Source organism: Lissotriton vulgaris, chromosome 5, assembly GCF_964263255.1.
Source record: "Lissotriton vulgaris chromosome 5, aLisVul1.2, whole genome shotgun sequence".
Lineage (NCBI taxonomy): Eukaryota > Metazoa > Chordata > Amphibia > Caudata > Salamandridae > Lissotriton > Lissotriton vulgaris.
This window is the reverse complement of record NC_141693.1, coordinates 296,088,440-296,116,352: the sequence shown is the minus strand read 5'-3', so window position 1 is coordinate 296,116,352 and position 27,913 is coordinate 296,088,440. Positions and strand designations below refer to the sequence as shown.

General features: G+C 42.8%; 1 protein-coding gene across 1 annotated transcript in view; it reads left to right on the top strand.

The window, feature by feature from the left end:
- Positions 1 to 27,913, top strand: part of LOC147710751 (uncharacterized) — a 58,203-nt gene that overhangs the window by 28,889 nt on the left and 1,401 nt on the right. Inside the window, exons 2-4 of the mRNA XM_086921473.1 lie at positions 4,244 to 4,377; positions 9,331 to 10,222; positions 23,709 to 23,882. Of these exons, the coding sequence (XP_086777599.1) occupies positions 4,244 to 4,377; positions 9,331 to 10,222; positions 23,709 to 23,882 (1,200 nt within the window). The remainder of the gene's footprint in view (positions 1 to 4,243; positions 4,378 to 9,330; positions 10,223 to 23,708; positions 23,883 to 27,913) is intronic.

The window sequence follows — 27,913 nt, the reverse complement described above, 5'->3', positions numbered from 1 at the left end:
TGAACTTAGACCCTGTTAGCATGGCAGTTTTAGATACAGTCTAAAAACTTGAGAAGGCAAGTCCTCCGTCTCCGTTAGTCAAAGGGAAGATCCCTGGAATCGGCTAGTCTACTACTCACTGAAGGCCTTTCTTGTTATACAAGGAAAGGTCACAATACGCCATGGGTATTCGGACAAACATAGAAAAAGGTTTCCACAATGAAAAAATCTTGTTTACAGTCTAAATTTATTAAAAAGTTTTTTACATTGATTTAAACAATAAAAACAGTATAAATTCATACAATTCTTCCGAAATGGTTAAAATCCAAGATAAGATATCTTGGAGGGATAAAAATAATTGTTCCACAATATTACACAAGCAAAATGTTACGGTACATAAGCAATAAAAAAAAAAACAATCAAAGTATGTTCACAATAAGCAACAGACTAAACATAATGAACAACAACCCCTCACATATAAGTGGCCCACTTGTTATCTCTGCCACTGTATTTCACTAGATCCAATGGCCGTGGAAAGTTTAGTTGATGTATAGCTTTAGTGGAGAGATGTCATATCCATCTAAAGGTTATACCCGGCCCTAACTGGATTCTTTTAGACCAAACAGTGCGTCGACGCGTTTCGGTGCTTGACACTTGATATCGCGGCACCTTCCTCAGGACTTATTATTTCTGGGGTTTCGGGGAACGGATGGATGCACCGTATCCTCGGGACCGTGTCAGGAATGTTCCTGGTTGGAGTCTACTTGATGTATCACTTATTGGTACTACGGATATAGTTCTTGGAGCCTTCTGTTAAATTTAAACAAACTCTCTCATGTAAAGGTAGCTCCTTTTAATGGGGTTCCTTGATTGTTTGTCTATCGGGCGGTTGCCCACTAGTCGTATATCTTAGATTTTTTTTAAACGTACTTGGAACGGGCATAGGAAGTCGTTGGTCTACTCCTGAACCGGATATGTTCAGGTTAGCGCTGTCTGTTGGCTTCTGCCTCGTTCTTTCACTCGAGTGAAAGAACGAGATATACGACTAGTGGGCAACCGCCCGATAGACAAACAATCAAGGAACCCCATTAAAAGGAGCTACCTTTACATGAGAGAGTTTGTTTAAATTTAACAGAAGGCTCCAAGAACTATATCCGTAGTACCAATAAGTGATACATCAAGTAGACTCCAACCAGGAACATTCCTGACACGGTCCCGAGGATACGGTGCATCCATCCGTTCCCCGAAACCCCAGAAATAATAAGTCCTGAGGAAGGTGCCGCGATATCAAGTGTCAAGCACCGAAACGCGTCGACGCACTGTTTGGTCTAAAAGAATCCAGTTAGGGCCGGGTATAACCTTTAGATGGATATGACATCTCTCCACTAAAGCTATACATCAACTAAACTTTCCACGGCCATTGGATCTAGTGAAATACAGTGGCAGAGATAACAAGTGGGCCACTTATATGTGAGGGGTTGTTGTTCATTATGTTTAGTCTGTTGCTTATTGTGAACATACTTTGATTGTTTTTTTTTTTTATTGCTTATGTACCGTAACATTTTGCTTGTGTAATATTGTGGAACAATTATTTTTATCCCTCCAAGATATCTTATCTTGGATTTTAACCATTTCGGAAGAATTGTATGAATTTATACTGTTTTTATTGTTTAAATCAATGTAAAAAACTTTTTAATAAATTTAGACTGTAAACAAGATTTTTTCATTGTGGAAACCTTTTTCTATGTTTGTCCGAATACCCATGGCGTATTGTGACCTTTCCTTGTATAACAAGAAAGGCCTTCAGTGAGTAGTAGACTAGCCGATTCCAGGGATCTTCCCTTTGACTAACTGTCTCCTTACCCTGTTCCCTGGTGAAAGTGGGGTACCCTCTCCTTTTTGAAACCAAGTCCTCCGTCTCCTACACAAGCCTTTGCCCGTTATTCTTCTCAAGAGCCCAATTCAGGGTTACAGCCATACCAGGGTGATATCTATACTATGGCCTATTTTAAAGTTGGGTGACAACAGAAATTCCACCAATTTGTGGAGGAAGTGTTGAATTCTAAATTAGAGATGCAGAATCCGTCAGTGAAATATCCTCTGCTATATGGATAGCATTGTAGAGGTCATTGCACCAGAGGATTCTCCAACAATGCAGATTTCGCCACAAGATTAACCATATCCTGTGAAAATGTTTCCCTTGCCACACCTGAACCGGCATCTTAGTCTTCCTGCTAGCCCTATGCCTGACCTGACAAGTGAAGTGGAGTTAGAGTCCATATACGAGTTTTTGCTCCCGCCTACTCTTTTCCTCTCACATTAAACCTGTCTTTGCCCACACGCACCTTTCTGCTGTAGATACGCTATCTGGATGGGGCTTGAGATGGTCTTAAGTGGTGGTCACCTAAGTCTATGTATCTAGTGAGCTTAAAAGCCCAAAGATTGAGTTCACTCCTAGTAGCATCAGAATTCTGTGGGCCATGCAAGACTGACTGCAAAGTATTACCACAATCCTCCCATATCCTCCCTCGGTGATAAGGGTTTAATATTACACATTTTATAATAAAAAAATTAAAGATAGCAGAACAATCTTGATTTCAAAATGCTGGTATTTATTGAAAGAGGTGACCCGAAGTGAGCGCTGAAGCTGGTCTTTTCTAGACAAAATGTACAGCAGCAGAAAAACGAGTCACCTTGAAGCATACTCTGATCTTGGCTCCAAGTAAGGGGGTGGGTAATTTACTCATTAGCCTCCCAATAGACGGCAGCTGTAGGAGGCATAATGCCTGTGTTGTCTTCTTTTTTTAAATAAAATATCTGAATTGTTTCTTGGAGCAACGCTATGTCCATTCCGTGTCGGTCTAGGTACGCCTGAACAGTCTAACCTTTTTGGAGGTATTCACCCATTGATATTCCAGGTCAAGAAAGTTATGCAGGAAGGGGTTGTAGCTAGGTTCTTACCCTTTGAATCCTAGCTATGTGTTTGACCTGAGCACATGTGTAACAGGTTCCCAATGGCCTGCAGTCCGTAATTTCTTGCCTCATCTTGTCGGTCTCGAGCCTCACCTGCAACAAATTGCAAAGCCCTAACCTATTCAGTCCTGTTTACATGGTACCAGGATGCAGCTCAGACTAAGCCAGAAAGTCAGTTCATTCTAGGTGTGGATAAGGAAAACACATGTTTCTGACAGGAGGAAGCGTTTCGCATTGATTGGGTGCTCCCGCTTAAATCCGTTCTCCGTGCTGATGAAGGCCATTCTGTGCACCTAGACATATAGAGACAATGCAGAAAAGCTTCACATTGGACCCTCTTTAATAATGTGGAAAAGAAACACTAATAAAATGGTGTAGTTGTTATCAGGGTCTAGTTGAGTATTATTGTAAGGTCACTTTGGGCCTAAATACAATCCCCAATTGGTTTCTTTCATCTCACTGTACACATGCGACTTGGGTGTTTTCCCTGTTCTAGAGGTCTTATGATGAAGCTAGCCACACTATGAAGGTTGAGTCCTTTACAGTAATCTTATTCCACATTAGTGCACACAGAGGTGTATACCCTGTATTTAGCGGTTAGGGAATCATACTACTGATTGTATTTAAGGAATGGTATATTACTCTGTTGTGTGTAACTTTTTTGTTTAGCCATAGGCTGAAAACTGCACTTTAGCGAGATTGTGCTACACCAACAATCCTTTTGTTGTTTAATTTTTTTTTTTGCCATAGTGGTGCTAAAGTTTCTACTAAACGAAAACAAACAAGTGTCAATATTACGCACACGCCCACCGGTCGGGGGCCGTTCGATGCACGGAAGAGGTTATGAACGTTACAGTCTAAATTAAAGATTTTATTATCGTTACAATAAAATTGATATATGTTTTTCATGCTTGAATTGCATCTTAGACCTACTTTTGCCCAGGGATTGATGTAATTTGTCAGCAAGCACATATAAAAGGTTAGTGCCGGAAAAGACCACCCAACCTCCTGTCTGCCCCTTTTTCCACCTATTGTAGTACTTGGTGACCCATTGTGGTTTCAAGCTGTACTCCTTCTCTGACTGCTTTGTGTATCCAAACAACAATCAACAAACTAACCCTTCTTCTTGCCTCGACCATTTCACCTAATTACGATTCAATTCCAAAAATAAACACTTGTGCAGTTGATTTTAGATATGCCTTCCTGTGTGTGAAGTCTATTTTTTGGTATTGATGTTTTTATAATAACCAAGCAAATGTGTGGAGAAATGAAACTGCCTTTGTATTCTTAGTGAGAAGTCAAATGGGTTCCTCACAAACTCGGAGAAGACCCGAAGCACCCACCACCTTAGCACTCATGGGGCATCGTATGACCGAGCGAAGTACAGCTATGGCGGCGGCCCAGAGGCACTGAGAGGCAGCAGAGGTAATATGGCATTTCTCCTAGTGATGGTTTCGTTCCTGGGATGCTGTGAAGGTGACTCTCAATCAGAGCTCGATAGCACTCAACAGCTATTCTTTTGTAAGCAAAAGGACCAGGAGGGGGACTCTAGCTCACTCTTTCAAACACAGCTGAACAATAATTCTATACACAATATAACTAGGGCTTCCGGTTTTATGGTATTTAAAAAAAAAAAAACATTTCTGTCTGTCTTTATCCATATTTATATTTTGGCCTATTTATCTATATTTATTTTGTGTTTTGCGTATTAATGAAGTTATAGAAATATACATTTCAATATTTATTTAATTGGTAAATGCACACTCATACTTGAGGTCTGTCGTGTTTTAGCTATTTAAGCTGCCAAATATTACATAACAGTACACCCACTAGTTAATATTAGCATTATACCACAAATGTATGTTAACACATGCAGTGATTTAAGGAAATTTCATCCTGTTATTTTAAATTTCCCATGCTTTCTATCTGCTCAACTGTTGGGCTATAATTCATGAAAGACAGCACAAGAGTCGCTTAAAAGAAGCAACATTTTCTGTATTTATCCACTTTTAAAAATAAATGCAGACAGAAAACTCATTGTTTTCTGTCTGTATTTATCTGTAAAAATCCTTAAAAACGGAAAACAGGAAAATTAAATCTAATTAGTCTTTTGAAGACATGTTGCAAGAAGCTTTGCTTTAGTATTCAGAATTTTGAACTTTACATTTCCAGATATTCTTGACTTATGCTTATGTCTGGTCTATTACATTTTCCCAATATACTTTTCCTCCTGTCACAAAGTTCTGTGGGACAGTTCTGAGACATAAGGGTTGATTTTAAAGAAGGCTGTAATAAAACTGTGCCAAAAAAAACAGTGAAAACCCTTTACTCCCTTGATATTCTGCCGTCCTCTTATGCAAGTTGAAGACTGTGACCTTCCTGGTGGCAGAACCTCTATGCTTTAAAATTATTTGGGTGATTTATGCAGCACTAAAATGTTGCTTGTTTGATTTCTAGCTTTGTGATTGCTGGTCTGCCCTAATTGTAGGTTGTGCCTCTTCCATTAACAAGCATTTATAGTGCAATAGGTCTCGGATTAGGCACATTATCATGGGTAAAGCGATTCTGGTATTTTACTGACGTCTGCTGGTCGTTTTCTATCAAGACAGTTAAATAGAGGTAGTTGCTAGAAAAAAAGTAGTTCCTAAGCAAAAGCGGAAACAGACAAGTCCTGAGACAATGCTCCATACAACAGATGTTCCAGACAGTGCAGTCGCTGTCAGGTAGATCATGGTGGTATTGCATAATATGCCCAGGCAAGTGTCCCCAATGTACTGGGAGAAAAAACTCAGCATTTTGTGAACACTTGAAATGGGAAAAATGGCAAAGTACACCAACAATGGGGATGCATTTCCAGTTGCCGCATATTCTGGAGGCATTTCCACCATGTGATGTAGGCTTGATTGAATTGCTGTCACCGGTTTTTCTTCCCAAAATGTGGTTCAACCCAGGGCAGCGGAAAACTACCTTTAGAGTGCGGGAAACATCCACTGCTCTGCCTGGGCTATGAATAAGCCTCCTCAAATAAATCTTCAATTGAGATTCATAGTTATCTGCTATCATAGATAGGTGTCAGAGCTTCCAACATATGGACGTTTAAAAGAGCAATGTCTCTGGGCTCAACAGCGAGCGAAATACTGCAATGAAAGATGTTTAAATATGAGTCCCATATGCACTGGGTCAGCAAGCTCTGCAGCAGTGTTAAACACTCTTCATGAGAGTTATGTATGAGTTGGCTCCATAATTTTTTTTTATTTTTTTTTTAGAAGCATTGGCAAAGCCAATAGGTTTCATCTATGTAAAATCTACTGGCTTTGTCAATGTCAATTTTGCATCGGAGAGGCGCCAGCAGCAGAAAGCGGAGGTAAGCCAGACCCATACAAGAAGGAACCCTCGTAGCAACTTGTAGGGTCGCTCCAAGGGATTATGTGGGCAAACACTACCTGTAAGATTTTAAATAAGCACTGTGTACAAGAAATAACAGACAAGCGCTTTACATTCTTTTAAATGGTACATATATGAAGCTGGAAATAATTTAAAGTTCTGGCTTGTGCTGCATGCAGTGTAAATCCGTTCAACTGTTGTGTAACCAAGATAAATAATATACTGCATTTGCTTGTAGTTACTGTCAGCACACAGAGAAAGAAGGCATGCTAGAGTGCTTAGACACTAAACCAAGAGGAACTCTTGTGTGCGATAGTGAATCAGTGATCACGTTTCAGTCTCTGATAAGTAATCATTTAGCCCCCACCTCATTATAGCAGATTCACTCCACTTTGCCCGATCCTTCCATAACAGGGTGTAAACACTATCGGGAACCAGGCTTCATTTCATGCACCGGAAAAAAATAGATTAGGCTGCTAAATGCAGACGTGGAGCCACAGGGACTATAATAGAGGCGCTCGCATTTCCAACTAACATTCATATAACAACACTCATTTGCAATGTAGTAGGTCTTGCCTGTGGAAGAGTTAGAGCTATAGGCATTTTAAATGACAATGTCTTTTACCCATGTGTTTTGGTTTGGAGTGGAAAGGACGTATAAACAAGCATTTGCAATGCAATCTGTTTCGCATTTGTAAAAGTTAGAGCTCTTGGCGTTGAAAATGACAATGTTTTTTATATATTTTTTTGTGTGCAATGCAGTGGAGTGATAATGTTTGCATAGCGCTATTGCCAGCAGATGACCTCGCGGTGCTGGAGAACCAGAAAATGGGAACTAGGTTATGAGGAAGGGAGACAAGAATAATATGCTGGCTGGAAAAAAAATGTAACAACATCCCGGAAGTAGCAGACACTCTTAGGGAATGCAAGATTAAGTAAAGCATGTGAAATATAAGCAGGAACAACATAGTTACCCTAACGTTTCTACACTTATTATTCAGAAATCATTAAGTGTTTTTGCCGGAAAAGTTAAGAGCACAATGTCCATTGCTTATATCTTTACAAAACGAAAGCAGTATGGTTTAAAAAGACCACATCCCTGAACACAAAGCTGTGGTACAAGTTTTATAATCTAAAATTAGGAAAACTGCTGATAAGGATCACATTAAAGATTTTCCACTTTACACATCAACCAGGTACTGCAGTATATCCAGGAATGGTGCACTTCCCCACCCAGGGAAATCAAAGCTGTTCAAAGAAAGAGGAGAAAACAAAAGTAGCGCTTCACTGGTGAACTCAGTGAAGCGGTGCTGATGTGTGTGGTTGTGAATAAAACCAATCTGCCCATTTTGCAACCACTCTGTATTGCTTTATCACCTTCGCTGTGGCGCAAATTTGGCCGTTGTGCTGGGACTTTCCAATCACGGGCGTGGCTTGGACGGCCCCCGGCCGTCATGCGCACACGCCCACCGTGATTCATGACGGTCTGGGGCCATCATGAGTACGGAAGAGGTTATTTAGTTTTTTTGTTTCGGATTTTTTGCCTTTTTTTTCCTCTTTGTCCGGGGGCTGCTTTTTGGAATAGAAAAATGTCAGAAAAAGGCGTAATTTGCAGCCAAAGTGTTTCTTTCTATTTTGGATCCATTTCACAGGAACAAGGAAAGGAGAGGCAAGGGAGGGTAAGAGTTGTTTCTTGAAGTCATGGTTTTTAGTAGGCGAGGAGGAGCGAGACAGAGGCAGAAGGAGGGATTAAGAGAAAGAAAGAGAGGTTGACGGGGCAGCTGCCAGTGGCAGAGCAGAACCGAACACTGTAGGGGAGGTGGACGGTGTGAAATGAGTGTAGGGAGGGTGGGTCGCATCCCCCATATTTAGAAAGGGGCCCTTACACCGTGGTGAGGCAGATAAACCCATGCAATCAATTGGTATTATTGTGATTGGACCAAAGAGGAGCCGAGGAGTGAACTTAAATGTTTTCCACTGTACGCATCAACAAGGTATTGCAGTACCTACAGGAATAGTGTACTTCCCCACCCAGGAAAAGCAATGTTGTTCAAAGAAAACGAGAAAATTAAAGTAGCGGTTCACTGGCAAACTGTGTAAAGTGGCCCTAATGTGTATGGTTGTGCATAAAACCGCTCCGGTCACTTTGCAACCACTCTGTCTTGCTTTATTTAGTGTTTATTTGTTATTTTTCTTATTTTGAACCTTTTTGTTTCTCTTCGCCTGAGGCAGCACTTTCAAATAGAAAAATACCTGACAAAGATTTTCAGTCAAGGTATTTTTTTGTTTTTTGGATCCAATTCACAGGGGAACAAATAAAGTAAAGGAGAGGAAAGAGAGGGTAAGAGCCATTTGTTGAAGTCATAATTTTCAGCAAGTAAGCAAGAGTGAGAAAGAGAGAGAATAAGTGGAATAGGAAGAAAGAGAGATGAGGGGGATCGGGGGGGGGGGGGCAGGGGCAGAGCAGGACAAGTGAACACTGTTATAAAAAGAAAAAAGAAGTAGCGCTTCTCTGGCGAATAAAACCAATCAGGACAATTTTCATATTTTGAACCTTTTTCTCTCTGCTCCGAGGCTGCACTTTGGAATAGAAAAGTGTCAGAAAAAGATGACATTTACAGCCAAAGTGTTTGCCAGAGCCTGATTCTACAGTTCTGGCGTTGTAACTAGTTTGTTACCTACCTTGTCTTCACATTCCTCATGCAAGAACTGTCAGATAGGATCCCCAGGCTGTACTGTGGAACAGTTAATAACAGTATTCCGGATGGGAATTACAGTATTTACCAACACAAGAAGGCTGTATGCTGCTCTGACATGTTGTTCCTCAGAGCCACATCCCTTTAAGTGTTTCCTTTTATGTCACTTCTCTGCTGACGTCAGATCTTTGTCACTTCACCTGCTCTGTTTTTTCTATTGTCCACTAGAATGCAAAATGTGTTATAACTTTACATGCTTAATTTGATTCTAAAATGTGTGCATTTCTTTCCTGTTTAGGCCCTGGATCGTTCTCTTATTCCAGGAAGGACCCAACTATTGATGACCTAGAAGAAAGTTTGCGAGAACTGAAGGTTCAGGTTAACAGCCTGGCATCAAGTCTCAATTTTGACTTCAAGCACACACATCATGAAAGCAATTATGGTACCACAATGAATGATGTTTCAGGAATGCAGGTTGTTTCCGAAAGGTTCAATGAAAGTGTGCCAAACGCAGATACAGAAGCAGACTGGTTTCTAAGCCCTAAGCATCTTCAGAAGTCAGTTGGAAATTATGCTGCACTGAAAAGTTTAGGGCTTCCAGTGTTCTCACGGGCTTCACCAGACCGTGTAGCAGGACAGATAGGAAGTGAGATCTCAAGTAGAAACTACTTGTCATCCTCTTTGAGACCAGTTGATATCGCTGACACAGCCTCCTTCCCAGTGAAGCTTGGTGCGCCTCATGTTGTTGGAGTCAAGTCCCTTCTACCTCCCAAAGTCCCGGTTCGGTCACGCTCGCCAGGAAAAACAATGGCTTCCTTAATTCGAGGTCGATCACAATCCCTTGATCGTTCTGAGAGTAATCGTTCTCGTTCCTATTCCCCAATTTCCAAAAGAACTCGTTGGTTGCGGTCTCGCTCGCAGTCTCCCAAGCCAGTCTGGAGACCAAATTCTGCAAAAGCCAATGCTTGCTCGCAGGCTCCACCCCAGTTTGGTCGGCAGAGACCAGCAAGCAAAACATCTGCTATGAACCGGCAATCACGATCTCGGTCCTACAAGCCTGGAGCTTTGGTCACCAGATCCTTTACTCCTCCAAGAATTAAGAGCAGGAGAGAGTTGAGCTACTCATGGAGTCCATACGGTCTGGCCTCCTCTGCAATACCAGCACCAACAGCTCAAGAAATCAGTAAGAGGTAAGAGGATGTGTGTTGCAAAGTTCATTTTCTTATTGTTTTTATGTTACGTAAGCAGAATGGAGATAAAGCCTCAACTGTAGTAGCCTTTGAAATTCTATATTTAATGCAGAACAACTGCAATTCCCATAACGTTGTGGATAGCAGCACCCTCTATAACTCAGTTACATCCTTGAAACATTAAGTACCTAGACCTGTGCCAGAGGCTTGGAAAATTGATTGTCCATTATTTTAACATCACAAGTAACAGGCTTGCCACGCCTTTTATGATATTACATTACAAGATTTATTTTCTAAAACAAGCATTGGCATAGCCAATAGGTCTGACCTTTCGGACATAATACGTTATTAGCCATGCAGCACATTATCCCTTATCACATGCCCACCCACTCCAACATTACATAGCACACTGGGACAAGTAGTACCAATATTATAAGAAAAGTGAACAGACTAGGTCTGCTCTTGTACACAAATAACAGAACTGGAAGAAGAAAATCATCAGACATGGGTCAACTTCAAATTTAAGCAGTCTTTAGAAGGAAAAAACTGTATAAAACTGTCAACAACCACAGACGCTATTTGCCCTGTTGGTGCTAGGGTGGTGCAGTGAGGGGGCAAAGGTGCTCGAAGGGTGGTTAAATAGCAATTGTAGTGTCAGTAGATGAAGGTTCTCAGGCTAATCCAGGCTGTCATATCCCTACAGAAGGCAGCATTCTAAGCTCTAGCTGGTTTGCAACTGAGTCCATACATGTATGCAGCATACTGTGCTGCATACATGTATGGACTCAGCACTTAGTATTATGCTACCCTGGAGAACATATCATGCGCAGCCTCAAAAGACAGCGTGGGTTAATCTGATGAACACACATGCCATTAGTGCATGAGCATTAGTGTGGAAATATTTATCATCTCCGGGGATGGGATTGTGGGCCGTATTGCAGGGCTGCTCTTCTCAGTGAAGGAGGAAGTTTCCCTCACTCTCCTGAGGGCTTTTGTAAAGCAACTACACACAAAAAAAAACTCAGACAAAAGCTGTCTACTTTCACGATCTAGCGTATTTGTTAAGGAATCTTAACAAATAATTACCTAGTGTAATATAGTGGATAAAACTAGAATGTATTTTCTTTTGTCTTGTATGCGTGCCAAGGTGAGTCTCCTGATATGCAGCCCGGAGAGCTGGAATGATAATGGCTTGTAAGCTGCAGCACTGGTAGTGTGTTTAGAGGGGGCTAGGTGAATGCTTAATGATCCGCACAGAGGGATGTATCTTTTTAAGGCGATACCCTCCCCTACAGAAATGAAATGTGCCTTTATGTTTCAGTTTGCAATTAACCATTGGCAGGGAACCTAAGAAATAATAACGAAAGAAAATATATGACAGACAAAGTAAACTACAACATTTTATGGGTTGTTAAAAGTGGGAGGGGAGGAAAGAGTGGGAGGGAGAGAGAAGAAGAGTGAAGGGGTGGCCGAGGAGCCTGTGAAGGGATATAGATTGGAGAGATAATTAACAGTGTTAAAAAACACAGCAGGGAAAGCAAGAGAAGAAACAGTAGAGAGGCATATTTGACAGCCAGCCTCAGGGGCGCCAGTACTTCTTCCATGAGCGGTGCTTGGGAAGGCCAGAACCTGGTGACAGGAAGGGCAGTGGTGCCAGGGCTGAGGAGAACCAGCTGGGAAGCGGCTTCCATGCCAAATAATTAAATGCCAGCGCAGCCTCTGCCTCTCCTCCAGTCGCAGGTCACCTGCTCCCTTCGGAGGTCCGTTGTCATGGCAAAAGTAACGTGGAGTGAGGCAGGAGCCCCCCTCCACCACCACACACTCATTTTGACTCTCCACACAGCACACCAACATGTAAACATCCAGAAAACTGTTCACGGCATGAGGGCTATTTATCAATATAGGTATATTTTCATGTTTGGGAACCGAGGCGACACCAGTGAAGAGAAGGGCGACTGCAAGTAGTTTAAAACAGCTACAACGCCACCCATTCGAAAACATCGAAGCACTGTCACCCCCAAAACACTGAGTCATTTTGAAACTCCCAATTTATTTACATCTACCACGAAAATGCCTCACAGCACTTAGCGTTAGTACGCATTATATCCGCCTCGGGAAGATGAGTGGTTGAGTGAGTCCTGGCGCATTTTACCCAAAGCTCCCAGTCTTCAGCTCCCGTCTGCATTCCCTCCTCTGACATGACAGGCTTGTTTTAAGAGGAGAAGTTAGAGAGTAAAGCACACCACCCCCAACTTTAATGTACCACAACGTGGCTCTTGTGCCAAAAGGTACGTGCCCTGCACACTAACTACAACATTAAAAGCATCATGTTTACTTGCCGGCAGGCTAATAAGTGGGCTTTTGGTACAGATCAGAGGCAGAGCAGTGGGTCTGCTGGGAAACAGAAAGCTCTGTAGGGTGAGCACATGGCAGTAACACTAGCACCGTTCAGTGGGGCACACAGCCGGACTGTACTTGCTCCTTGGCAGCCAGTCTCAGGGGCGCCAACACTTCTTCCGTGGCTCTCCTAGGCAGTTCTGGCTCTGGCTTCTGCTGCTTCCTCAGCGGTGCGCTCTCCAGCAGACGGCCGGGTGCTGCGGCCAGACCCGGGTAGGTAGCTGTAGCAGGTGGCAGCTCTGGCCGGGGAGTAGAGTGCGGCAGAGCAGGGCTCTAAGCAGCAGCATGAACCGGGAAAGGCGGGTCTCTGGGCTGCCTGATGAAATCTCTGCCTGGCTGGCTCCGGAGAGTGACCCGGTAATTCATCATAGGCAGTGTGCTAAACGGGGTTTGGTAAGCTGGGAGGGTCTCTGCATACAGAGCTGCTAAGGGCTGTGTCGGCAACCACAGCCAGGCGCAGACGAGCAGGAAACAGTGCTGGGTATAGCAAAAGGAATGCAGCTGCCATGCCCGCCAAGGAATGCAGCTGGCATGCTCCACTGCTCGCTCCCGCAAGGCAAAGGCTGTGGGAGTGACTATTTGTTAACAAGCGCAGCCGCTGCTGGCTCCCGAGAGCAAAACGCACTAGGAGTAAACATGTCACAAGAAGCTGGGACCTACACACGTCTTTGGCCAATTGCGTGCTACAGCCAGACACAAAGGCCAATCACGTGTGAACACCACATGCACGAGCTTCCACACAAGCTGAAGTGATTCCAAGAGGTTGATTTCCAATGCAGCGCATGCGCGCTGCCATAGGCTCGACCTAAAAAAAGGGTTTTATTGCCTTTTATAAGGAAAAAACTGATCATCTGCAAATAAATTACCTTTGTGAGACAGTAGCTAAAGGATAATCCCCAGCTTAATTAATTTTATGTGACATCCAATTCTTATGTGTGTTTGAGGGAAGAAATCTTATGAACAGCCAGTTGGCAATAAAACAGTCCCATACCAATTATAGGACTAGAAATAGGAGGATCACCTGCATGAGGAGATGAGATAGCAAAGTACACCCCGCCTCCCACCACACAAGTATCCAAGTTCTTTGAATGTTTACAGGGGCAGCCTCTCTGGATATGTGGGTGTTTGAAGCAAGTAGAACCTATCCATGAATCTCAGCTATTCTCCCACTAGTGGTGCCTCTGCTGCCCTCCATGGTTTGGCTGGGTCTCTCTTAGTTATTCTCCTAGTAAAAAAGAACATCTGACAAAAACATTGCAGGTAGTTCAGGTAATATCCTTGGTATATATTGCACCAGTGTTCGGGCCTGAAATACTCTCAGTGCTAGTAACTAAAATGGATAAAGTAAAGCCTTGTTTACATAGCTATTTATATGGGACCATCTTAATCCATGTTCACTCCTCAAAGAGGCACCCAAATCCACTTTCCATTTCTCTCTGATGGATGTTTAGAGGCCGAGCGAATGAATGATCAAGGTTCTATACATCCAATCATCCCTTTCATTTTAAGTCTTAATCGTGAGTTTAGCTTCAAGGGGGCCGAAGTCTAAAACAGCCTGTAGGCTATGTAGTTGTAACCTTAAGACCTGTTTACTGCAGGTACATATGAAAATAGGATTTGTGAACGTCCTATTCGGTGGACAGGTCCGCAAATTATTTAAGGTGTTTGCTCTCCCAGACGTCTCTCAAATTAACTATACCTATCCGGTCATAGATGCAGAACTGTGGCAGTGCTGTCCTATGCCCCAGCCAATCACCAGTCCAAAGTGCTTTCACCTTGGTGTGCCCACGTGCCTATCCAATTCTTGTAAGTATGCTGCATCCACAAATGAGCATCCCTTCTGTTGCCCTGTCAGAAGCTCTCTCATATTAGAATCTCGGGCAACGGACCTAACATAGTAAATTCTTTAAGCAGTGCAAGTTCAAGCGTATAGGCTTAGCCATTTCGATTTCCAAAATGCCATCCATTCACCATGATAAGTTGGAAGCCTAGTAGTATGACTGGACATCAGCCATCCCCAGGTCTTCCTCATACATTGATTGACAGCATTTATCCAGCACACCTTGTGGAGCACCACCACCCACCCCTCACCCTCCTCTCTCCCCCAACCAAAGAAGCTACTCAGCGACCTCCAATGGATATGTTTGCATTGCAGAAGTCCAGTGCTAGGCCACCATCTTAATGAGGCCACCTGTCCCATGATTGAGAATGGGAGCCCTGCAGATCTGCCCTCAGAACCTCCGGAGAAGGAGCTGAGATAGCCTCTTGACAGTGCAAGCTCATGCATGACTAGCACTCCCAAATAACTAAAGAATGTTGGCTTTCAGCATAAATGTGTTTGCCAGTCTGTTGCTAACTCTTCCCTTTCACCAGGAAGTGGACCGATTTGACCCTCAGGCCAGAAAACCCACAGAACATGTTTAGTGTTTGCATCAATTGCTGGCTTGACTTCTGTTGGTAGTGTACGAAAAGAAGCAGGTCAACAGTATGAAGGTACACCCTGTCATCTTGGCACCTGTCCCATCCAGCAGCATGCATGTGGCACACCAGGAGGCCTCAAACAAATTCCTGCAGGCCTCCTTTCTGTGCTTATGAGTCTGGTGAATATAAGCACCTGAAGTAGTCTGAAAGTGTCTGGCTTTGGCTATTTACTCCCCCTGTAGACCATTACATCTTGATTGTTCTTAATTCCAGCAACCAGCCTGTCTGCTCTCTCTCAAACATCCAATTTGCCATCTTACCCACCTTGTCTCCTAATTTGTATCTCTTGTTCTGTGCAGTCAGACAGTTTTGCTTAACAGCTTTTTCAGCAACATACACTTAAACTAGCAGGGTAGCTGTTCCTCTTCAGTGTTGGTGTACCTTTCAAATCTAGCAGGCCCGCCTCCAGTGTAACTGTGACCGCCTGCTTCTCTCTTTCCTTGTTTCGCAGGAAAACATCGCCTTACTTGAGGTCATTACCTTAAATGCTTCTCAAAGGACATATGTGCATTGGAGTGAACCTTCATTTTGCTGAAAATAGTGCCGCATTCCTTTCCACATGAATTCAGTGAAATTATTGGCTGTCAGCCACCAGGCATGAATCCAAACATAATACACAAAACAGTCCTAGTTCTCATGGCAATATTCATTTGTTAGACTGTAAAACATTCATGGTCAAAATTCGTTATCCACGGGATCCCTTTAGTCTAAAGAAGATCCTCAGATGTTCCAATCTATTGCCTCTCTAAAATGACAACCTCTCTGATTGCTACAAACAAGACAGCACAGACAAAAAAATGTGTGAAAAAGCGAGATGGCACCTCACGGGCGCACCACCAATGGGACCCCTGGTTGGTACTCACCAGGATGGCCCTGTTCTCATCATTGGTGCCATCAAGCTAAAACCAAAAGACGTGCCTCGACCCTCAAAAAATAAAAGGACAGTGAATGGTGCAGTGGACACAACTTATATGTGACAAAACTTACAACATATAACATATTACATATAAGTCACTGAGCAACTGGGGCCTTAACTTTTTATTCTCATTCCCTTCTCTGTTGCAAAACAGTGAGTACACATATACTAAAAAAGAAGAGAGAAAATACTACCAATCGATTTACTCTCTACTTACAGCCGACATGTTTCATTGCCTTTGACTTTTGGCAATTTCTTCAGGGCAATACATTTTAAATGCCACTGCAAGAGACACTGAAGTTAGGGTGCTGTGAACAAAACCAACAAAAGTGTGGTCACCTGGTATCCCTTTCTATGTTCTGCATACCAAACTGTCTGTCAAAACACCATGCTGTATAGGTAAATAAATGTGAAAATTCATTATTACCCTTCATGCAGATTTGTCTCTCATACCAGTGTTGTGATTATGTTAAAATCGGAATCCAGCTCCCTTAGGTGAGCATGGTCCTTACTCCCCGTTTCAAAAAAGGTACTGCAATGTAAAAAACGGAAGATTCAATTATTTCTGTATTCGAGCTTGCTCCTGCCTTGCGCGTTGTTTACAGCCTAAATACAAATGGAGAAAGTGTTACCGGTGTAAGAGTAGCGGTCGGCGTCCTCTCAACCCTCGAGCGCCGACCGAATGCAAAAGTGCTTATTTACCGGCTTGGAAGGCGAGGGATTTTCGCGCTGTGATTGGTCCGCGCAGTTTGGTCACGTGGGGTTCCCGGAACTCGTATTGGTTCCCACGCCGCATACCGCGCGCTTCCATTGGTCCTTAGTGTCAAGTGACACGTGGTTAGGTAGCCGGTTTTCGGCCACTGTGATTGGACCCAGGCTCTCATAGAACCCAATGCCGGTCTTCGGGGAGACGACACGGCCATTTGTAAACGGCTAGTTCAGCCTGGAATAAGGTGGACTATAACCATTGACTCAATGTTTATTATTCAGTATACATCGCTAGTCTGGCTAGTATTATCCTGTTGAACTACCTACACTTTTTTTATAAAAACTGGTGTAATTTAGAAGGTTCCGTATTTAGCTGTCATAGAGTTCAAATATAAACAGTGCTCCACTTGGATGTGGTATAGTCAGGATTACTGATAGCAATTAACACCCTGAAGTGGGAGTGTGGAGGAAACAATTATTAAAGGCTAATAAGGACATGTCAAATATTTAGCCTGATCAGATGGGGACCACAAATCTGCTGAGATGGAGATATTAAGTTATAAAATTATTAAAGGCTCGTCAGGACATATCAAATGTTTAGCCTGGGCAGGTTGGGTCCGATGAACCACAAAACTGCTGAGATGGAAACATTCAGTTGTAATATGGTTTTAAACTCTAAGAGGGGCTTATCATCTGTGATATGGTGAAAGTCACAGTTATACTGGGATGTACATATTCAAACTTCACAGGGTATAGATGTTCTATTTTACGTTGTTAACACCTAATGGTCATTTTAATTTAGAAAGAAGGAGCACCATCAGTCAGGGAGACAACGGACCACTGCACTGGAAGATTGTTCTTCAGAAGATTAACGCAACTTATTCCATTCCAGTAGTTCATTCAACCCTCTCTGTTCGCTTTGCTCCTGATATATCCAGCGAGCTTCCTTATTGATCAATCGTCTTTCCACAGACTGAGCATCGCCCATCACTCTCTCCAACACTACCCAGGTAAAGGTGTGTTTATTGCGGTGACAATGTTGCACTAACTTTGTAGTCAGCTTTCCGATCCTGATTGTACTGACATGCTCCTGGATGCGGAGTTTAATCTTCCGTGTCGTGAGTCCGATGTATTCCAGACCACACTCGCATTTTAATCTGTATACCACGTTAGTTGTGTTACAGTTACTGAAGTGGTTCAGTGACCATATATTTCCAGATTGCAGAGTAACGTTAGTGGTTTTCTTTGTCATGGGGCATACAGAACAACTCCCACATGGGAAATGTCCTTTAGGGATGGTGGTGTTCTCAGCTTCTCGTTTTCCAACACTCCTGGTATGTACCAGTTTGTCTTTCAAGTTACTCGCTCTTCGGAAAGCAAAACGTGGTGGTGGCATCTTAAAGTCCGTTGTTGACAGTAGAGACCAGTGTTTCCTGATTGACTGGCGAATCTTTGTAGCCATGGGGTCATAGGTCATGACTACAGGAAGGCAATCCGACTTTTCTTTGACATGTGTCTCTAACAAGGCTGCTCTTGGTGTGTTCAAGGCTCTTTTCTGGGCTTGCTTGACTACTTTCAGTGGGTAGTCACGGGCTTCCAGTTTTGAACTTAGGATTCCTGCTTGTTCCTTATATAGTTCTGTAGATGAGCAGTTTCGCCTGTACCTGAGAAATTGTCCTACAGGGAGATTGTCCCTGAGTGCTCTCGGATGATATGACCGGTATGACAGTAATGAATTTCTATCGGTCGGCTTTTGATGCACACTTGTATGAAAACCTCCTCCAGCGGCTTCAATATCCAAGTCAAGATAGACTGCCTTTGTGTGGTGGTAGTTCCAGGTGAAACGCAGACTCCTATCTTGAGTGTTTAGCCAATTTAAAAATTGGACCAGGATGGTTTCTTCCCCTGTCCAGAGGAGGAGCACATCATCAATGTATCTCCTCCAGAGACGTATATGGTCTCTGAAGGGATTGATGTCTGATTCGATGGTGTGCTCCTCGAATTGGCCTACGTAAATGCAGGCAAGGCTAGGTGCCATCGTAGCCCCCATAGACGTTCCCGTCACTTGTAGAAAGAGGTCATCCTTATAGCAGAAAAAATTTCTTGTAAGGGCAATTTCCACACACTGTAACACAAAGCTTTGTGGAGCGTCGTAGAACCATTCCTGTGTGGCCAAAGCTCTTGATGCGGCCACTAGTGCGGCATCCTGGGGGATACATGAGTACAAAGACTCTATATCTATAGTCACGATGTATTCGTTAGTAGGGTCAAATGTTGTTTGGTCCAGGACTTTTAAGATGTCCATGGTGTCCTTGACGTATGATTTCTGGGTAACCACTGATTCGCGGAGAAAGTAATCCGCGAACTGCGATAAGGGCTCCAGGATGGATTGGATACCGGATACAATAGGCCGGCTTGGCGGTGGCCGGGCCGGCTTATGTATCTTCGGCAGGATGTAGAAGGCAGGGATCCTGGGATTGATATTAATGAGGAACTCAGCTTCCTTTGCACTTATCCACTTCTTCTCCTTCGCAGTCCCCACTATATCCGTTATCATTTTCATCAGATCTGGAGTGGGGTCTTTGGTGAGAGGTTGGTAGTTGGTTCTCACATTCAGTAAACGGCGAACTTCAGCCTCGTAATCACAGGTGTTTAATATAACAATGGCTCCGCCTTTGTCGGCGCTTTTTATAGTGATGTTGTCATTACTCTGGAGGGACTTCATTGCCTCCCAATCACTTTTCATCATGTTTTTGAATCCACCTGATTTGTTGTTATTTTCTATTCTTCCAATTTCCTCTAGCACTTTGGCCTCGAATACTGCCACTTCAGGACCTAGTGTCCCGCTGGGGGGGCAAAAAGTTGAAGGTTTCTTTAGGTTGGTATTGAAGTTTTTACTTTCTTCAGATGGTTGTTTCGCGAAGAATTTCTTCAATTTAATCTTTCTCATGGTCTCGTGAAACTCAGTTCGGCATTTGAAGGCATCATGGATCGGGGTGGGAACAAATCCCAGCCCTTTGTTAAGAACACGTTCTTCCTCCATAGTTAGTTGATGATCGGACAAGTTGACCACAATGCTTATCATAGTGGCTTCTTTCCCCTGCTCCGTGTCAGTCGTGGGGAGAATGTCTGCCATTGTTGTGGTAGCCGACTGCCGCGTCCTCTTCCGTTCCCTTGTTGTCCCGGTCCCTTGTTGGACGCTTGTCCCTGTTCTAAAAAACTCCGTAGCAAAGTACTCAGGTCAGTGTTAGCAGTTTCCGGTTGGTTAAATCTTACTCTGCTAGTGCTGGGTCCTGGTTCAGGTTCATCCTCACTGGATGTATTATCGAAGGTCCAGTTTGCAGGTGTTCGCCTTTGTGGTTGGAATCTGGCTCCTCTGCCTCTTCTCCCTCGTCCGAATTGTTGTGGCTGTTGTTGTTCTTGTGCTGGTTCGTAATATGAATCGTTGACGTAGGGGAAGGCCCATTCATGTGTATAGCGTTGTAAGTTACGCTGCAATCCCTTTATTTTCTGTGTTATCATGTATTGTTTATACTCTTCCAGATCGTCTTGAATTTTCTGCAGGTGGTCTTTTGCATCAGTAAAGCTGCTGTCCCGACTGATGGCCTCCTCAAGTTCTACGATCTCCTTAAGTACTTCTTCACTTAATCTCTGAGCTGTACTTATTATCAGTATTAACCAGTCCCTGGTACATTTATTAGCGATAAAGCTCCAATCACGTCGGAACTGTTTATCGTCAAGGAAAATCCGCGGTTCTATTCTCACTATTAGACTTGCAGGTGAGGCCCCAGCTTGATAATATTCAGTCATAAGAGCCCCATGCAGGGCGATTCTTATGTGTTTCTTTTTCAAATTACTTAATTTCTCCCATTCTTCTCTGACTTTGTTATTACCAGAGAGGGGATTCCCTTCAAATAATGATGGGCGTGCAAAAATTGCCGCGATCTGTTCGTTCGTGAAAGCCAGGCAATTTTTGTCCATTCTTAGAATTCAGACTTATTGGTGGTTTGATTGTGCAGTAAGCGGTAGGAAAGCCAGGTTAGGATGACCACACATGTGCTTTAAAAATCAGAGTAAAAGCGTAAGGTTGTATGGGAGTACTCTCACGGCTGAGCCGCCGTACACAAGGCACTTCACAAATGGGAGTCTAGAGGGAAAGACAAACAGAACTAGGACGCCCTCCACTCTAAAATTATTAGCTTTTAGAGTGGAGGGCGTCCTAGTTCTGTTTGTCTTTCCCTCTAGACTCCCATTTGTGAAATGAATCCAAACATCTCTGTACCCGATCTCGATTCCTGATCACCAGTTTGGCCTGCAAGTGGTAAGAGATGATGCAGGCTAGAATTTGTACTCCAGAAACAGTGCATTTCATTTGTGTAAAGGAAGAAGTAGAAAGCCTACAGGAAATTCCTCTCAAAACGCCCCTTCATTAACTTCTACTCCAGAAGCTTCTGTTGCCCTTGCGCTACTTCAGAAGATTCATCAGCCAACAGTACCCCTTAGTTGAAACAAGGAGCATGGGGGGGTACCGCCAGAAATATAAAAGAAGTGGGGACATCCCCCTTTAAAGAAAAGAAGCCCAGAGCCACACAAAATAGGGTGGACTATAAAAACTCACATCAGGGTCCTCATCCGTTGGGAAAAAACCTTCTGCTCTTCTACGGGAACACAGTAAGAGCAGCAAAAAAAAAAAATCAAGCACTCGGAGTTCAATTATAAAGTTATAAGAAAGCAATCTTTGAGGAGAGGAATGAACAAACATTTAATACAAAAGGGATGCCATCAGTACACCAAATGCGTTCTCTCAAGGTTAAGCTAACATTTATTAAGTGTCTCTTTCCGTACATCACTGTCTATTTGGAGAAAGCAGAGGTGTTAAACTTCTTTTTACACAGACAATCACTGACATTCAGTTCAGTTCGCGATAGGAATGCAAAGGTATAGAGTTGTTCCCACTGCTGCCAAATGGAAGAGCTCAAATCAAATGCCTTCAATGAACTTGAAGACACCCCTCATTTCCAGTTCTTCTTTTAGGAGATCTGGAAGACATAGCCCAATGGACGAAGTTCAGTGAGCTGAAGTGGAGGAATTTCAAAACAGTGGTCCTCCTATTGGGTATAACCATATACTCTGAGAACTCTGAAACTAGACATACCTGCTCAATTCCAGCATATTTGGTCTCGCAATACCGTTGTCAGAAAAAGAGAAATTCTCCGGTGGTTTGGGATTCCAATCTTAGCTTCGAACCCCACATATGGTTCAGGCAACATTGTTCTCCCACCACGAACTGAAATAGGCATCACTCTTTATAGATCAATCACATCATAAAATAATGGTTGGCTTTCTTAAATTGCCAAACTGGATAATGGCAGTGACATTTTTGGCAGTCTACCAAAAGGCCAGATCAGGTGCCTTCAGATGGTTCAGAATGCAGTTACAATGCTGGTTCTCAAAGCAAAGAAGTATGATAGTCCCAGAGATGGGCTTGCCACTCTTCATTGGATCCATTCAGGCAAATTGATCCTTTTAATGTTAACCTATTTGGTATTTTAATGCTTTACCGGCACGCCCTTTCTCATTTGAGTGAGTAGAGCCTTGTTATCGTTCACTGTAGCCTTTGAGCTTGACCCTCTGGTGCTTATCTGGGTGCTATGAAACTAGCTAAAATTGAAAAAAGAACATGAGGTATCCTTTTTGGGGCCTAAAATACAGAACATCTTGCCTGAAAAAATTTAATCCGAATCTACCTTATCGGGGTTCAGTAAGGCCCTGAAAACTATTATGTTTATACAAGGATCGACCATACATATGTTTGGGAATATCCAATGAGGTGCACAATAGTTAGATCTATTTATTTTAACTCCAGAATCTAGTTAGAATTGAAATTTTAGATGAAGCGTAACAAATACTAATCTGATGAATTATGCTTCTTGTTTCTTTTTCCTGCTTTATTGTTTTTAACAATTCTTTTTCTGGGGCATTGTGAAGTCCCTTCTCTAGTGAAATGTAATTACTATGAGTTTTATATTCAATTCTAGCACCTAGTTTTCCTCTCCGAGCTATCAAACAATACTAAGGAATGTCATAGTGTGGATGCATTCCTGGTGTCTTGGTGGTGTGTGGATGATAATTTATCTGGTGTTAACAAAAACAAAATTTCACTTAATAGATCCTAAAATTGAATACAAAAAATATGTCCCCATACATTTGTATCAATTTGAAAATGTTGCATTTACCTTTCCAGAACCTTACGATCCTCATCGGCCTATAATGTGATGATCCCCAAATTTTAGAAAGTTCACTGGGTTTCGCAGACGTTTTTTTCATTGTACAGCCAAACGATGAAACTCTCTCCCACTTCATTTGAAGAAATGTACAGGCCTGCTCTCTTTCAAGAAAGGCTTGAATACTTCGTTTTTAATCAATAGCCCTTCTCTTTTTATCTTTTCACTGTTAGGACTTTTTTTAATTAATCACCTCATACTCTGTTTCTCTTCTTTATCTGCTGGCAGGACCTGGACACCTTCGGGCATTAGTCCACTACATAAAAACAATTTTCATTTAATCTGTTAGAGCAAACCTTTAGTGATAGTTTTGTCTTGAATATTCCACGTTGTCGCTATAACACTACTGTAAGTATACATTGTTAGAATCGGTACAAATTTAAATAATTTTAAAATACATACATTGATGTAAAATTAATGTTTGAGCTGAATTGGACCTGATAGGGAACAACTGAGACAAATAAAAGAATATGCAAGCCAGTATTCCGATCAGAGGCGGGTCAAATTTGAAATCGTAAGAGTGGCTGAAGGCCTGCGCCTCTGAACAGCCAAAACCTAGGTTAGTAACATCCTAGATGTGTTATTGACAGCCCACCAGTACTACTCCTCCATTGGTTCACAGAATGCCCCACTAGTGCTGGCTAGTTGCACTGAATAAAATCATTATGTGATAAGTAAAGAAGGGAACCCTGTTTTCCAGGTTCCTGGAGAGCCTCACGGAAGGAGAGATCGGACAGTCACTCGTACAGATGTCACCATACCAGCAGGAGCTGGCACGGCTCAGGTTGGAGCGCCTTCGCGTTGAGGAAGAGTTTCTGCTGGAACTGAAAAGGCAACAGGAGCTGGAACGGACACGAGGTCCAAAGCCAAAATGGTGAGTATGGGTAGCAAATGTTTACACCACACCCTTAATCATCCTTAAGGTTAGATTAAAGCCATTCCAAGTATCCAGTAAAGTATCCTAAACATCGAAAAGTCTCCCAGATTCTTTAGCGATACCTACTTTACCTAGTCTGAAATCCCTTAAAAGATCACATATTACTGATTTATTTCCTCTGGAAAAGCCCTTGCATTTAATTGAGGGAAAGTAGGACAAGTATTCTAGTATTCTTTCCATAGAGCAGCCACATCTTTGCTTTAACACGGATTAATTTGTTCATGGTGTTTTGGAGTACAGAGAATGGGGGAAATATATGGAGATGGAACGATGCAAAGGTGTATTCTGGGATGCATATTATATGTAAACCTAGTACTGTTTGCACCTACCCCATGCACCAACACTTTACACGCTATTATGGGGTTTCACACTGTCAAATAAATCTCCCCATGTCCATTTAGACTGCCTAGCCTCTTCTTTCGTGCAGTTAGATGATATTTCCTTAAGACATGCTGTTGTAGCCAGGAGTAAAGTTCCGATTCAATGACATACCTCAGTTTTCACTATGAGGTGAGAGGATATGCGAGCTGAAGGAGCGTATTACACATATGCACCCCCATATCTCTTCGTCCCTACCTCTTTCTTTTTATAGGGATAACCGATCACTGCTGAATTATTTAGCTGTCACATTTTCCTTATTATTCACTAGATTGTTCTCTCAGATGATCCACTGTTTGGCCGACCTTTAGTCCCTAATGCAATAGACCACTTGGATGTCCTTCATTGTTTCTCAAACAGAGCCCTTGAAAACGGTATCCTTCCCTTTGGGTTCACCAGGTATCTCACCTCAAACCTTCGCGAGGGAATACATTGGTTGGTCATGATGGTTGAGAGTTTGTATAGAACTGTCCCTATGTGTTCACACTGTGGTTAAGTCAGGTGAAGAGCTTTAATTATTCTGGAAGCCTGTCCGAAAGGCATACCCCCAGATACTTAGGAGCTTCGGAGAGGCCTTTGGATTCCATGTGAAATCATAGACTCCAAAACTTCTATTACAGATATATTTCAGTTCAAACATTTGAGGTGTATTTAATTTCTGAATAAAACCAAACTCCCATCCAACATATATTAGGACTTGGTTAATTTACCATCTCAACTCCAATCCTAGCACACATAGAGCGGACTGTAAGTTTGGCGTTTTTACATGGAGAGATCTGTATGGTTGAGGTTTTAATAATCTTTGCAGTGGAGCCCAAGTTTGTGCAGTCTATTTTCACTTGCTAAGTATCATGCTGCACGGAGCACTTCTGCGTATTGCATCTCTAGTAGACTCAGGGCCTTATTTAGATCTCGGTGGATGGAATACTCCGTTACAAATGTGACTGAAATCCTGCCAGGCGTATTACAATCTCCATAGGAAATAATGGGATCATAATATGGCATACGGGATAGCCGTCACATTTGTGACTGAGTATTCTCTTCCGCCAAGGTCTAAATCCAGCCCTGAGTCATGACATGACATGGCTGGTCTCCCCGGTCGCTTTCAGCCATTGGGTGTTATTTGATGATGTGTTATTTTAATATACATTTATTGAGCACATTATCATCAATGCTTTCTAGGCACTTCTCGGAATGAAAAAATCCAGGTAATGGCATTCCAGATATTTTTGTAAAAGCTTGTTTAAGTTTACATTAAATCTGGGCGGTGAGGTCCGCTCACAGAGTTTGCGGAGATTTCCGCACTCTGCGTACATGGAGCTTGCAGAGTTCCGAATAACTCCGCTCCGCGTGATGGAGTTCTTTCCCTCGCTTGCGTTCGTCACCGTCAAGTTGGTGAGCGCAAGCAAGGAAAATCCACCTCCGGGCGAGATTTTACCTCGTTCGCGAGCATCAAGTTGGCGAACGGCGCGAGCATGGAAAATCATCCTCCCGACAAGATTTCTCAATGCAGGCGGTCAGATTTCTCATTGCGAGTAGTCACGTATGTGCGTGACCGCTCGTGTTGAGAAACAGTCCCTTACAATTTAGAAACCTGCCGCTCGAGTAAATATCTACTAGAGAGGCAGAAGGGAAGCAGCGCCTGCTTGCGCTGTGCATGGTGCCGTTCGCGATGATTACACAGTGCAGACAAGCACCTGGCACGGAAAATCACCACGAACAGCATTTATCCAACGCACTCAGGTGCTTGCGGAGCTCTGGGTAGCACAGCAGAGTTCTTTTTGCACTTTGCGGAGTTCCCCATAGCAGAACTCCACCCAGGCTTAGTTTAAATACATTTTTATTGGTATTTTGCTTATTTCCTCAACGTATTTTATAAGTATTGCATCAACTGTAAAAACAATAAATAACAACTTGCTTAAATAACCAAGTATTCAACTGATGTCTGAAACGAATGAGTAATGTTGTTAGGGAGAAAATTCCAAAGCTTAGCTGTGCAGATTGAGAAATGTCATCCACCCATTTTGTGCTTGCAGAATCTGAGAACAACTAATACGTTAACAAATGAGGAGTGAAGGAAAATAACTCTACAGCCACCTTTAACAAAAGCTGAGGCATCTCCTTGTCATAATTTATACACTTTACACATGGCACCAAGATTGGAGGAGCAGCTTCTACTAACCTGGCTGCTGTGTTCTGGACCACTTGCAGCTTATGGAACAAGGCTCCAAGTAAATAGCTCCAAGTAGAAAGAGTGAACGCAGTCTTGCTGAGATCTTACTTGGGCAGTCACTGCCATGTGCTTGTCTTCGAAAGAGAGAGATTTTCGCAAAATCTAAATATGATGGTTACAGAAGGAGCTACCTAAAGTAAACTGGCTGACATAGACAGCTGGCTAAAGTCTTTACTCATTTAGCTGCTGGAGGTATAGTTCCCATCGCTGCCGACCAATAGAGACAATTCACAAATCACTACATCCCTTTATAATTAAGACTTCCATTGTTTCAGCTTTCAAATTTATATTTATTACTGCCTATCCCCTACCATATAAAACACATAATCCACTGAAATGTAATGTGAGATGGGTTATTCTCAGGGTGAAAAAAGCGGAGTGTCTTCAGCTTACATGTATGCTCTAATACCTTTCTCCACAAGGACTTTTGCTAACAGCACAACATAGATGTTAAACAAATGTGGAAATATTAAGAAAAATTAAGGTTGCCATTCAAGTTGCCAGTACTTTTGTGATAGAAAATCACCTAGTTTAACAAACAGCCTCTTAGCGGTCAGAAAGAAAAGGTTGCCTTATTCTGCATGACTTCAGGTATTGTTGGAACCTTTCCTTCTGTAACTTGGGCTGCTGATTAGCTTCATCTCCCCTGGAAGGCCTTTGTTGCTAGATTTGTTCTGTAATCTGTTGGCAGCTTTAGATGTATGGTGCACTAATCTTTATGTGGAGTCAATTGTATGCTATGCTATATAGATTGGTATCGTGTTTTTTTTCTGCCATTACTATGGTCATGCAATGCTGTTGAAGTTCTGGTACCTTCAAGCCCTGGTCTCGAGGATGCTGTAACAGACTTGAGTCTAATTCTGGGTTGTCTGGTGTGCTCATCAACAATCGCTAAGATCTGTTACCTGGCATGGACACTGAAAAGGTTCTTGCTCACCCCTTTACAGAGCACTTTTCACTGGCCCTATAATATGGGGACGAGGGCATTCTGCTTCACCCGCTGCTTGGCTCTTGGACACTGGTTTGTGATTTTTTTCCCTACTTGTTATCAATTATGTCCTCCTATGATTAACCACACTTTAAGCACAAAGTTCAGTGGGCACAAAAGCAGTTTTGGCTACTGATTGGTTCTATTGTTAGTTAATACAGCACTCCTATGGGCTGCAAGAGCAGGGCGAAGCTTGCTTTAATCTATGCCCCATGCACAAACCATTGCGTCCATACTTACCTTGGAGGGTCACCTTAAGGATCCTGGAGGCACATGGGCACTTTGCGGGCTCTTCGATGCTGTTGAGGCCTTTGGAGCCTGAAGTTGGGTGCCCACAGCACACTGTCTTTCACTTATGCCTGCTGAAGA